Source organism: Rhinoraja longicauda, chromosome 33 (genome assembly GCF_053455715.1).
Source record: "Rhinoraja longicauda isolate Sanriku21f chromosome 33, sRhiLon1.1, whole genome shotgun sequence".
NCBI classification, from domain to species: Eukaryota; Metazoa; Chordata; class Chondrichthyes; order Rajiformes; family Arhynchobatidae; genus Rhinoraja; species Rhinoraja longicauda.
Window position 1 is genome coordinate 18,813,529 of NC_135985.1, and position 14,842 is coordinate 18,828,370.

The 14,842-nt window shown below is 38.9% G+C and overlaps 1 protein-coding gene across 7 annotated transcripts in view; it reads left to right on the forward strand.

Moving 5' to 3' along the window:
- The window catches only part of pias1b (protein inhibitor of activated STAT, 1b), a 142,469-nt gene that overhangs the window by 49,880 nt on the left and 77,747 nt on the right, over positions 1–14,842 (forward strand). The window contains exon 2 of one of the 7 annotated variants that reach the window (XM_078427119.1): positions 3,790–3,864. The exons of 5 other annotated variants lie outside the window; for them this stretch is intronic. In XM_078427119.1, the coding sequence (XP_078283245.1) occupies positions 3,790–3,864 (75 nt within the window). Of the gene's footprint in view, positions 1–3,789; positions 3,872–14,842 lie in introns of all 7 variants that reach the window. One more of the 7 variants, XM_078427120.1, reaches the window with a different exon arrangement.

The window sequence follows — 14,842 nt, forward strand, 5'->3', positions numbered from 1 at the left end:
TCAATTTACAGCATGATTTTAATGTTCAAAATTTGAACAAAATCACAGCTAATAGAAAATAAAAATCAAGCTCTTAAGTTTAACATTGGCAATAATTTCATACATAATACCATAAAATATGACTAGGCAGTCAAGTCAGTCAATCCTACCCGCCAGTCTATACAATCCTGCCATCTTGCAATGGCCTCTAATCATCTTCTGTGCTTGTTGCTCCAAGCCTGTAATACCTTATTTTCAAATATGTATCCACCATATACACTTTTAATGATGTGGCTTCCATCTACTGCTGGAGCAAAGAATTCCACAGATTTTGATATAAAGTGTTAAGATTCCAGCTTGAACAAGCTGCATTTTTGCCAACATGCTGGCTGACGATGTAATACCAAAAAGCAACTTATGTGAATTTCCAAACTTTTCTGGCTGAGCAAATTTAATTGAATCAGCAATATTTCTAATAGGACATCGTTATACAATGTGGTAGTTTTGAGGCTTTGTAAAGTTCTATTCTTTTCGAGGATGTTGTCTAGAATCGAGGGCCTAAGCCTTTGCAAGAGGTTGGGCAGGCTAGGGGTTTATTCCTTGAGTGTAGGAGGCTGAAGGATTATCTTTATATAGGTGTATAAAATCATGAAGGAAATGGATAGGGTGAATGCAGAGAATCTTTTACCCAGAGTTGGAGAATCACGAACCAGAGGATATGGGTTCAAGGTGAAAAGGAAAGATTTAATAGGAACCTGAGGGGTGTTTTTTTTACACAGAGGCAAAACGTTGTCCCTCAATAATGGAACTGCCAGAGAAGGTAGTTGAGGCAGGTTCAATACACATTTAAAATACATTTGGATAGGTACATGGATGGGATGGCTTAGAGTGACATAGGCTAAATGCAGAAAAATGTGACTGGCAGGGTGGGGCATCTTAATCGGCATGGAAAACTTGGCCTGAAGAACCTGTTTCCATGCTGAATAATTCTTAGTATATGACTGAAATACCATTTACCAGCAAATATTTTATTAAAGGATGATATAGGTAATGAACTATGATGATATAGGGCGGCACGGTGGCGCAGCGGTAGAGTTGCTGCCTTACAGCGAATGCAGCGCCGGAGACTCGGGTTCAATCTTGACTACCGGCGCCGTCTGTACGGAGTTTGTACATTCTCCCCGTGACCTGCGTGGGCTTTCTCCGAGATCTTCGGTTTCCTCCCACACTCCAAAGACATCCAGTATGTAGGTTAATTGGCTGGGCAAATGTTAAAAATAAAAATTGTCCCTAGTGTGTGTAGGACACTAATGTGCGGGGATCGCTGGGCGGCGCGGACCCGGTGGGCCGAAGGGCCTGTTTCCGCGCTGTATCTCTAAATCTAAATCTAAAAAAATCATATCTGCTTTGGGGTGTTCCCATTCTTATTGCTGGAGCAGAAGTGGTGCAGTTGATTGGGAGGATCATTAGGGAGAGTTGTGAGTGGAATTAACCAGATGTCATACTCTGTTTTCTGTCCCGTAACCCCATGAAATGACCATGAACATATGGCAAATCAGGGAAACATTAGAAATGTGTAGGAGGGACCTGCAGATGCTGGTTTACACCAAAGATAGACACAAAATGTTGGAGTAACTCAGCGGGTTAGGCAGCATCTCTGGAGAAAAGGACGTTTCGGGTTGTTTAGTTTAAAGATATAGCTCGGAAACAGGCCCTTAAGCCCACTGAGTCTGCGCCAACTAGCGATCCCCGCACATTAACACTATCCTACACTCACAAGGGACAATTTATAGAAGCCAATTAATGTAGAAACCTGTATGTCTTTGGAGTATGGGAGGAAACCAGAGCTCCCGGGGAAAACCAACGCAGGTCACAGGGAGAACATACAAACTCTGTACAGACAGTGCCTGTAGTCAGGATCGAACCCGGGTCTCTGGTTCTGTAAGGTAATAATTGTACAACACAAATAACTTTGTGCATTTTGCCGATGCTCTTTCATGAACTTAAAATGTTGACTTGCTGTGTAACAGATTCTCATGGGTCTGGGCCATCATATTACTTCATCTGCGTTGATATTGATGATATAAACATTAGTGGCCAAAAATATTGGAGCTAAACTTGAAGTGTCACCCGTGCATTAATTTCTCATGGCAGTTACTGAAAAATCACGTGGAAGCAATGAACTTTTAAATTACTGATACACATATGTAGGAGTCAGTGTGTAGGAAGGAACTGCAGATGCTGATTTAAACTGAAGATTGACACAAAATGCTGGAGTTACTCAGTGGATCAGCCAAAATCTCTGTAGAACAGGAAGAGGTGATGTTTCGGGTTGAGACCCTTTTTCTGGACCTTCCCCTCCACTCCCCAAAATAAAAAGTCCCGTCATTTGCCCTAGTTAGAATCTATGTAAATCTCACTTGAATCTGTATGTCGTAACTACTAATTGCGTTCATTTATTAGCAATCGGAGGGGAAGATAATTAAAAAAAACAAAACAATGCCATCAGCATATTCAAATCATATCCAGTGTGTTTTTCATGTGGAAATGTTTTCTTGCTCTTACAAGCTTTTAATATTTTTGTTTGAAAGAGAAGCTGTCCCCTCATAATCTTAAAGGCAGAATGCATGCACATACTTGTATTTGTGCATTCGTTTTTGTAACATTTGAAAATTCCAGATCGTTTTCCTCCTAATTTATTGAATATTTCTACTGGGAAATAAGTATTGCTGCTATTTCATGTTCAGATTCTGGGATGAGGTGTTGAGAGGTGATTTATTTTGGGTCATTTTTTAATCAGTTGGGAGAATCTATTTTAGTTTTTGATTTTTTTTTAAACATAGTAAATATATTTCACAAAAGTTTCAGACCAAAATAAATCTTATCATTTTTAATACGAGGAATGATGCTGCTAAATTTAAAATCATTTGTGTCCTGCAGATAGGAAATGTGTGAATTTATACAGTGCAATCTGTTTTCATGTTGGTTAACTACTGATTTGGAATTGAACCAAAATCTATAACACTGCAATTTGACAGTGCTGGTGAATCACATTGGGGATTAACTTTGTGAATGTAAATGAGGCCCAAGAGATTAATCTAACATCATTAATATAGTTGTTTGCTTCCAGAAATGAATATTGCATTATTACATTTTGGAAAAAGCTTATTTTCCTTATTTAACTGTCAGCTTCATTTAAGCCTATCTTTTATATAAAGAAAGGTTAATGCTGTATTAAGCCTGTTATTATGTTGAAAATATGTACCGTGAAGCTTTAAATAGTCCTGACTAGTTAATTTTTGCAGCCATGAATCACCATTATTTACTGAATTGTTTGATGTAGTATTTTTAATTTAATTATAATTATGAAAATAAATTCTGTTTATTTAGTTTACTGTATGTTTAAAATCTGTTCAAATATCTCTTTAGGTGGTCAAAGTACAGTTGTAGGAGAATGTTATCAATCAATCTAGAAACATTCTGTATTTTTACTCTATTAGCTGTCTTTCCAATTTTCTTTTCTGAAAATATGGATTGATTCTTGCGGAAATGTACCCATCACATCTCGAGGTCCCCAGCCATCTTGGCCAAAGGGCTGGAATGCCTTTGACTATTCTATATATGATAATTTTACTGAATTGAATCCCCTTTATGGACCCCTTTTTGTTTAATGCTCTTTCCCTTGAGTCACAGCTCATTATTTCTGTTTTTGCCATCGTTAAAATGTTTAATAAATAAATGAATTTTCACTTGTTTATGAAGAAACTGTTTATTGGGTTTGACCTACTAATTTTTTATCCTTTACTGAAGTTTTACAGATCTAATAGTCTGCTGGAAACAAACATCTTAAGCTATTTATATAATGGCCATTTCTCTTCCCATGAGGTCAGAGGTAGGGATATTTATTAATGTTCAATTCCATTTGCAATTCTTTGAAAAAAGACAAAGCCTGTGATTGTTGTGTAGCAACACCTGACTAACGTTCAGATATGCTTTTAAGTAGTAGTGATCATCAGCAAGAAAATTTAACCTAGTACTTCTGTTAAACAGCATTACTCTTAGTGAATCCCTCCTCATAATTTTGGGTGTCACCATTAACCAGACACTTGAGCATCAACAAAAAATCTTGATACATAAATATCGTGATTCTAAGTACAGATAAATAGCTAGGTACCATATGGCTAGTATGAAAGAGGAGGTATTGGTGGTTTTAAAGTGCTTTAACATGGATATATCGCCCAGGCCTCACAAAATACATCCTCGAACCTCTGGGAAGCCAGGAGGAAATTGAGGGCCCTTGCAGCAATATTTACAACATCTTTAGCTAGCGTCATAGCAGTAGAGTTGCTGCCTTACAGCGCCATAGATGTGGGTTCGATCCTAGGTGCTGACTGTTCTGAGTTTGTACGTTCTCCCTGTGACCACATGGGTTTTCTTCAGTTTTCTTCCCATGTTCCAAAGACGTGCAGGTTTGTAGGCTAATTCGATTCTGTAAATTGTCCCTCGTGTGTCGGATACCACTAGATGGAAATTTCCAAAGCAAAAATTACCTGTTTATTCTTATTGTTTAGTCCGTTAACCAACACCCAGTTTGTGCCAATCTATGACTCCCATTATCATATCATATCATATATATACAGCCGGAAACAGGCCTTTTCGGCCCTCCAAGTCCGTGCCGCCCAGCGATCCCCGTACATTAACACTATCCTACACCCACTAGGGGCAATTTTTACATTTTACATTTACCCAGCCAATTAACCTACATACCTGTACGTCTTTGGAGTGTGGGAGGAAACCGAAGATCTCGGAGAAAACCCACGCAGGTCACGGGGAGAACGTACAAACTCCTTACAGTGCAGCACCCGTAGTCAGGATCGAACCTGAGTCTCCGGCGCTGCATTCGCTGTAAAGCAGCAACTCTACCGCTGCGCTACCGTGCCGCCATTATTATGCTCTAATTTCATTTTAATAATCACTGTTGCCCTGAAGTTCACATACACCATTTCAAGTGGTTTGCCATCATATCTTCAGCTCATTACAATCTTAAAATATCCCAACATCATTTCCCTTGCATATATATTGATCTTGCCCAATCCTATTAATATTTCTTGGCTTATTAGCACTTATAATTTCAGCAAATTCTCTATCACAATTACATGCTAACTGTTCTGTAATTCCCCGTTTGCTCTCTTCCTCATTTCTTAAGTGGTGAAATTGCACTTTCTACCTTGTATGTGGGAACCCTCTGATATTTTTGGTATTTTGGAAAAAGACACTGTACAAGCCAGCCATCTCCCTGGCTGCTAACTTTAAAACATTAGGATGCAGTTCATCATGTCCTGACAACTTGGAAAACTAAAAGACACTTAAGCAATTGATACATTTTGTATATTTCTTTCCAAATATGATAAATGCTATTATATTGCTTGCTGAGAGATGATGAATCTTTGAAATTCTCTGCCCAAGAGGGCATTGCAGTCTGTTGCTGAGCGTGTGCAAGACAGATAGTGATAGATATTTGGATATTGGAGGAATCATGACTGTGGGATTAGTGGAGGCAAGTGACAATGAGCTATAAAATGAGGCATGATCTTGTGGAATGTCAAACATGAGGGACTTAATAGTTTACAATTTGTTTTTATGTTCTGCTCCATTTGCAAGAGTAATGCAAGTCAGTGCTACTCAGACTGCACCGTTACTCATTTTGGCGATTATTATTTAATTAAATTAAAATTAAAATACAATTAAAATATTTTTTTCAGTTCTCTAATGTACATAATGGGGGTGGTCATAAATATATTTTATATCGGATGGTGTAATGGGATGCAACTGTTGCTCTGTAGGACATGTCTTTTGACCATTGTGGAAAATAATTTGTGCTGGAGCACCTGTTAAGGGTACATCCTGGATTCTAATCCATTAAAGATGATTGCTTGAGAATTTAAGGACTTCATGGATAGAAGCAGTCGCATGCAATGCTTTGCCAACAGTAGTGTGTGGGAATTTAGAATGTTACCAAATTAATTGCACCATAACAGCTATTCTACCGTGCTGCTTTTGTCCTATGTAGATAAGGCCTGTGTAGATAAGGTATGCTAAAGCCTTCTGGATATATGCTTAATCTTGAGTGTTGCTGCCTGTTAATGTGGGGAAGATTGGCCATTTCCTTATGGTGCTGCGAATGTGTTAAATCCTGATAACGGAACAATATCAAGAATGGGGAAGAGTTGACCCACTGAGTTACTTCAGCACTTTGCTTTGTTTTACTGTATTTAAATGTTTGCTGTGTGCGGTACTTGTGGATTGATGTAGAATGGCAGACTGGTGCAATTCCAAGAGAGTTTTATTACCTAACAAGACGGGCGTGGAATCTCTCCAGCGGGCACAGCAACCCCCGTTGGGTGCAAACCTCTCCTGCGGGCATAGGAATACAGTTTAGAAGTGAAGGACAAAGATACAGCAGAATGTGAGGAAAAACACTTTTTACACTGATATGGAGTCGGTTGAGGATTTCAAAATTGTCTTGTAAGGCACGAGGGAAAACACCTAAAGGGTTCCAGGAAAACAGGACTGAAACGAGGTGCCGGCATGGATTTGGTGGCAATTTCCTGTGTGCTAGCAATTCTGGTACTAATAGATTCAGCTGCGAAATATAATTTGTGAAAGCATTGTGTAAATATTTGTATGGCAGACTCTGTTAGAGTAAGTTGGCCTCCAAATGGTTTCATTCTTTTCATGACCCAAATCAAAGGTGACCTTTTTAGTGAGCTGTAATCCCTTATTAGTGATCTCCATAGCATGCTTGTAGTATTAAATGTCTATTAATAAAAGGGTAAGATTAAGTTGATCCCTTTTCAGTACAATGTGCAGTCTGCATTGTCATTCATTGTAAGATCTATCTCAGTTTTTGTGTAATTTAAGAGATTAATTGAATTGTTCAGTTTCATTAAATGAGCAGTAATTATCTTTGTAGGCATTTTGTTGGGAATTGGAGCATGTTACTTCATTCTGTTCAAACAATGGCACTAAATTGTTAAAGTGACTTGGTAGAAACTAATTCAAACCAGTTTCACTTTTCTCCACCCCCTCCAAAATCAAATGGACAGAAAGGAGATTTCTGTCCTGCCTCACAACAATGCCAGCCATTCTCTATTGGCTGTTAAGTTTGCAATAGTATTTGCAAGGATTGCCGTGTTGCCAGCGTTGTGTTGCCAGCTTTCAATATTCAAGTCCCAGCTATTTCTCTCCCCCTCTTCCCCCCTCCCCCCTCCCCCCCATCTCCCCTCTCCCCCCCCCCTCCCCCTCTGCCAGCGAGATCTGCGCCGTTCCTCCACTCTCTTCCCCAGCCCTGTCTCCCTCTAACACAGAGAAATAAGAACAAACTTAAGTGCTGTAATTGTTGTTCAGAAGCCCTGGGGTGAACGGCAGTGAAGAGGGAAGTTTCCTCGAGTTTGTCGCTTGCGAGGGGGCGCTGCGATCTCTCGCCTTGTCCCGGCTCTGGGTCGGTCGCGATCCGCTCTCCGGTGAACCTTTGCCGGCAGCTTCAGCCTCCAGTCCCCTCAGCCGCCGCCTGGATGCTGTTTAGTATTGGTAAGCTTAAATAAGCCATAAAATGCATTAGAGTTACATTGTGATTTAAACCATAATGGTATTAAGCATGAAGAAAATGAGGTGGATTCTCAATCTTAAGGTTAAATATAATATTTCTAAAGCTGCAAATATTACCAGGAAAACACATTGATGGATTGGACTATCTTTGGTTTGATGAATGGAAAGCCAGCAAAAGAATTGAGACAATGGAAGAACAGTTTAGCTGAGTGGGCATTGAAGGGGAGGTAATGCAGCGCATGATTGTTCAGTTGACCTTGGTATTACAGCGATAAAAATGGAAAAGGAGTAGTAATGCACTCAGTAATGAACTGATATAATTTTACTTGAACTATTGTGATTTTTACATGGTGAAATTTGAGAGTTTGGTTAAGAAGGGCTTTAAGTTGATACATTCAGAGCTGCAGCATGAGGTGAGAATGGGATGTTTAGAGATTGAATGTGCAGATCAGATGAAGCGTGCATTTATGAAAAGGGCAGATTTGATGGTATCAAAAGGATAGGCAGGATTTGAGGAAAACTTGACTCAGCAATGATACCTAACTAAGGAAAAAAACAGCGCTGGAAACATCACTTCAGGCAGTATCTCTGGAGGACTTAGACAGTGACGTTTTGGGTCGGGATCCTACTTCAGACTGAGGAAGACTCCCGACCCAAAACGTCGGAAAAGGGGAGAGGGGGTCTGTAAAATTGGAGAATTCAATGTTCATACCATCGTGTTGTGGTCTACCACATGTGATAGGAGGTGCAGTTCCTCCAGTTTACTTGTGACCTCATTCTGGCAATGGAGGTGGCCCAGGACAGAAAGCTCAGTGTGAGACCCTGGAAGAGGCGTTTGAATAATTGGCAATCAGTGGGCCTTGGCTGACTGAGCGCAAGTGTTCAGCGAAATGGTTGCCGTGTCTATGCTTGTTTCAGCCATTTATCCAGAAGTGCTTCGAGGGTGTTGTTGCCAGATTGAGATTACACATTTTTGACAGCTCAACATGAACCCAGTTTTTCACTATCCAACCACATGTGCTTTGTCAGGTACAATAGTGCCAGCAACAGTACCTCATAATTCTCTCAAAGTCCAACTGTGTTGTTGCTGAGCCAGTAAGTTGTTTTACCTTTCCCATGTGGCTGATGATAATTGTTTTTACCCATTGCATTCAGTGTTTAAATAAATATTTCAAATATACTTGGGGTACAATTACCATAATACTTGGAGGTAGGTGACAGATAAGTTCAAGAAAATTGTTTTGTGTTTCTTTCTTAATGGCAATTTCTTTTGTTGTTAATGTGGTAAGATGGAGGTGAGATTCAACTCATGTGTACACATTATATATCAGTATTCAGATCTCTGAAACTAAAAGAAAATACACCATGTCCAGAAGGTTATCTCAAATATATTTGATAAAATGTTTTGACAGTTGCTAAAAAGGAACAGTACACTTCTTACTTGAGTAAACACAAATTCTGTTCCATTTTGAAGTAATACATGAGAGAAATGTTTTTTGTGTAAAGATAGGAATCTATTTGTAATTCAATAAGCAGTAAAAATGAAATTGGGTTGAATAAAATTACTACTTGCAACAAATTCCAGTTGACATCTAGTCACAACAGATGATGTAATACCTTTGAAAGACATTTGCTTTCATCCATTCAAAGTACTTCAATGTGTGGAAGATGAAAGTTGCTGCTGCCCATTTTTTGTTTGTTTTATTGTCACATGTACAGGGGTACAGCGAAATGCTTGTTTTGCATGCCATCCAGTCAAATCATACTATACACGAGTACAATAGATCCTCTTCTTGAACAGTGTTAAGAGTCACTACATTCTGGCGCCATCTTGCAAATTCCAAGTCTTTGAAAAGTTCCATGTTAGACCAAGGACGTGCGCAATTTTTCATTTTCTTACTTTAAGAAATGGAATTGTATGTATTAAAATACTTTGTGAATCTAAATGCGTAGCAAAACAAAATTTTGTGTGAAGGTGGTCTTTGAAAAAAAATTCCACAAGTCTCTTATGTTGTTTGGTTTTAGACTAATTTGCTGTGTGGTGAAGGCAGCAGTAAGATACCGTTCCTGTAGGAAAGAAGAATCTATTGGCAAATCAGCAGTTTTTTCTGGATATCTTGCAAATACTGACTCAAAGGGCTGAAATTTGGAATTATTCAATAGATCTGAAATTTGGAATTATTCAATAGAATGATTAGTGTAGAGAGGAATGGAACCTGTAAAAATGTTTTCTCCTGAATTTCGTATTGGACTCTTAAAGTGGCAACTTTGTAAATATGAAGCCTAGCTTTGGATTCCCTCAAGGTGGAAATATTTGTCTATGCTATAAAACGCCTTTGTAGATTTAATTACTTCTGGTCATCCTGATTCTTATTTTTCTCTTCTGCCCTCGTAAAGAGACTACATTCAGCTTTTTTTTCCATGCACAAATTCAGAAGTTTGAGATGTTCTGACTTGCCATTATACAGAGAAGGCAAGGATATTCAAGGACCAGTAGACTTCTCATAAAATGTGGTCTGGATCTAAGACTCCCTGGAAATGTATAGAATCATTAACCTCAATTTTTTAACTTGAGCACTTGGTGAAATAGCAACAGAAAAAATGGAATGGTTATTGTAATTATATAAAGTGTGGTTTTTATGATTTCATTTACAAATGTTGAACATAGTTTTGGTTTCAACTTTAATCTTCAAGGTAAGCGTGCAGTGTATTGCAGCTCCTGTGCACCAGGGTGTACTTAGTTTTCGTATGGAGGCGAATGTGCCCAAATGTCTGAGTCCAGCTTCACACCAGTGGGGAGCCTGGTAGGAAGTGAAGTGCATCATTGCAAGGAGAAAGATTGAAAAGTACCAGGGTGATCGCCGAGCTTTGCTTGACATCAGTCTGTACTGTGTTCCAATCGGTGTTCCAATCTCGTTCTGAATGTGGCAATTTTGATATTCTATGTGTATCAGTTGTTTATTAATGATGAAATGTGCCATGTGCATATTTCAGTGCTTCAGTACTTGAGCAGCTATTCAATCCAAGCTTAACCTATCAACAGTAATCTGTCCTTCAGTCCTTGCTATTTAAGTATTATATTATAAATACTCACTGACCAGAAACCTTCATTCTATATATACATAAGGGAGATTTTAGTAATTTGGATTTAATTATTGGGTTACAGTTGTGATGATACCAAAGTTGGTGTTCTGATTGGCTGTGATGAAGAAAATTGGAAGTTGCCAGAAGGTATCAACAAATGAAAGTGATGAATGGAATTCAATTCAGCACCGAGTGCATTTGAGGTGGACAAACATAACTAAGGAATACATCATTAGTACAGAAGCAAATTGAGAATACATGTTCCTAGATACCTGATGATACATGACAGGTAAATAAGGTAGGTATGCAGCATTTGAGATGCCTTTTGGCTGAGGCATATAGTACAAGCACAGGAAAATTATGCTAAACTGCATAAAATGTGCCAAAGCTAAAGTTTTGGTCAAATAGTACAGGAAAGATGAGATAGATTTAGAGAAGGTGCAGAGGCAATAAGACTACAAACGGGTCTAAGGAGTTTGAGAATGTCCAGCTGGGGGAGATTTAAATGATCAAAGTGATCGTCTATTCACTAAAGACCCTTTTTGCCAAGCAGGAGGTCAGTGTTAGGGGAGATTTAAGTTAGTAAATCATAAGGTTAGAGGAAAGGTTGAAACTGTTTCTCCCCAAATTTGGTATATATTGCCTGAATGGATGTTGTGGATAGCAAACCAGATTTTTCTTTTTATATGAAAAAACTTGGATCACCCCAGTGACTGGGAAGTGGGTCAAAAGTTTTTTCTGAATGACAAGAACATGATTTAGCTGACTCGCCATCTCTATGCTGTAGGTTTTTTATGATTTCTACTTAAGTTTGATTAGTATTTTGGGGCAATTACATTTTTCAATAGAATTCATGAAATATACAATATATAATGTGGAAAATGGATGCTGTCACATCAGTTATTGAAAATAAAGACGGGGAATATTTGGTCCACAGAGGGAGTACTTTGTGTTTTTTTTAAATTGTAAATCAGCTTCTGCAGTTCCTTGTTTGTACTTGTGTAGGAAGGAATTGCACTTGGTGGTTTGAAGTTTCTACTTCATCTCTCTCATCTTGCTGACATTAGTGGCAAAGTGACTGTACTGACACCATGACACGAAGTTCACAGTCTCTTTCCTGTACTTCATCTCATCATAAAGTACCTTGGCCAAGGTCAAATAACAGTTATCGGGCATGCTTTAAGATTCTGGAACATGTAAAGAAATCAATGTTAATTAAACAGAAGACTGGTATTGTGAAATTGGAAAACTGTTAATGATTTGGATCAAAGCCAAAATCAACGTCAGGCATTTTTTAGACTAATGTTGACACAGCAAAAGGTTAAAAGCCTTTTTGATAACTTAAAAGCAGGTGAAAGAAAGAAGTGAAGATGTGGCTAGCTGTGGATAGTTCAGTGCATTGGAACATCATGTTGTGTAATATAAATGTAATTGGTGAATCTGTGGAAATTTTAAGATAATGAATTTCCCAGTGTTTTAGTTGATCTTGTAGTGAGGAGAGAATAACATAGTTAAACAAATATTTAGTGTTGAGACTGCTTTATTTCGGGGAAAACGTTTTAAATTCAAGTCCTAACAATGTACATTACTGAGGAAGAAAGGTCAATTTCATGCTTTAAAGCTGTGACAGATAAGCTGATATTGCTGGCAATACCAACAATGATTGTAAACCAAAACCTTTCTAGTTTACAATACAATGAGCTCAAGGGACATCAAGGACATGAACAAAGCTCATGTCCTTTATCTAGTATGTCATTCCAAGAAACAAGTAATCCCTGTAAAGTTTTATTTGAAGACCTAGTTCTGGCACTTTAGTACTTAAAAAAAAATAAAAATGACTACTCAACCAATGTTTTGCCCAATATTGCTTGTACAACTGCGCACCCACATTTGTGGATACATTCCATCTTATTGTCATAGTTGCACAATTGCCACCCAATGGATTAACGTGTGATTGCTTCTTTGACATAACCCATTTTCGCGGGTGATCATATTTTCACAAAGGTAACAATGGTGAGACCACCCATAGAATTTTGAAAGGAAAACAATACTTACCAAGGCATCAAAGACATGACTATTGCAAGTAATTAAAGCAGACAAATATGAATGGTGATGAGAGACACAAAATGGCAAATATTGGAATCTGGAGCAAAAATTCCCCTGGGTGGTGCTGTGAGGCAGCCTCGCCTACAGTCTGACCGCCTTTTTCGTCTTTTTTTTGGTTATTTTTAGTGTGTTTAAAAATTATGTGTTAATGCTCTCTGGTTTGTTTTATGTGGGGGGGTCGGGGGAAACGTTTTTCAATCTCTTACCTTGCCAGAGATGTGATTGATTTCCCGATCGTATCTCCTACGGCCTAACATCGTGGAGCTGGAGGCCTTGCTCGGGACTGACTTTGAGCCCCAACGTGGGGACGTGGACTTGCCATCAGAGCGTGCAATCCCTTGCCTGCGATCGATGCTCCAACCGTGGCTTGCGGACGTCAACATCGAGGAGCTCGGGGTCTCGGGTTGAGACCGATGTCGGGAAGCTCCAAAGCCGCACGAGGTTCGACTAACCCCGACCTGTGGTAGGTCGCTCGGTGCGGGGGAGCTGAGAACCCCCCCCCCCTGATGCAGGAGCTTGATCGCCCCGACGAGGAAGGCCCGACCGCCGGCTATGGGGGTCAAGATCGTCCCGTCAACAGAAGGTTCGAGGCCCCCGACCCTCAGAGGACAAAGAAGAGAAGAGATTTTCCTTTTTTTCGCCTTCCATCACAGTGAGGAATGCGGAGGAGGCACTGTGGGGGATCTTCATGTTAAAATGTATTTTGTGTGCTCTGTTGCTTTTTATTGGTGTGACTGTATGGCAAATGAAATTCCCGTATGTTGCAAAACATATTTGTCTAATAAAGTATGATTATGAAAAAATAAAGAGAGCTCAGCATGTCAAACACCATCTGTAGAGGCAAAAGGATGATTGGCGTTTCAGGTCGAGACCTTACACCTGGACTCCAGCTGCTGTATCGTTCTAAACAATCAGGAAGCTTGCTTTATGATCATATTTTCATAAGAGAGGAAAATAAACTTGCTGTTAATGAGTTATGTTTACAGGCTGAAGTGCAGCTTGGACAAAAAACATCAAATTTATTAGGTGGTCCTATGCTGCTGGCATCAATTTTGCTTACAAAGTGCCAGAGATGCTGCCTGACCCGCTGAGTTACTCCAGCATTTTGTGTCTACCTTCATGGTTACCTTGTAGTTGTTTTTTTAGGAAATGAAAGACGGGAAGTAGGGTGGTTGTTGGAATATTTGTTGCTCTCCTTCCAGAGAAAATTACATTTAGCCAGACTATATGAGAGGAAAAATAAACTATGTACATTTGCAGAAGAAGCAGTCGATCTACATTGCTTGAAATTATTTTATACCTTTGGACACTATCATGATGGCAACTAATTAAACAGTGTTATTGCCCAATCTAAACTTAACTACTATAAACCTGACCATTTCTATTATTTTAGCTTTGATTTATTGACTTGCAGAATATAGATTAAACCATTTTGTTACTTCCTCTTAGCATTATCTCTTCATTCACTTGTTTTGAAGTAGATATTCTTTATGAACTTTGGCAGATAATTTTGGATTAATAAACAATAGTGGCCATTATGGTGCCTGAGGTAAATTTTGTCCTTTGCATAATGTATTCTACAAATACAAGCATTACATCTGTAGTAACTGCCCCAAGTAATTCCACCATCACTGTCTGGACTAAAATCTAAGATGGAATACAACTAATAACTATGCTTTCTATCTCAATAATGCCTCTTCATCAAACATTACTGATTGCAGCTCTGTTGGGCTACTCTGAATCTCAGTTGAACTATTCTGATAATTGTTCTTTCGAAAGATAATTAAACTATTATATTGTTTATCACTGAATAATGATTCAGCTTGACTTTCAGAAAATGTGCTTGATTTCATAATAAATCAACCTGTCTGAAGATGTCTTGACCCGAAATGTCATCTGTTCTCCAGAGGTGCTGCCTGACCTGCTGAGTTACTCTAGGACTTTGTGTCCCTTTTCTTGATTTCATATGTTCTTTGAACTGAGCAAGTTTCCTCTCGCAAGTAGTCTTCTGAATTTTAGCTTGCTTGATTTCTGGCAGCATAAATAAGAGGTTAGGTTATAACGA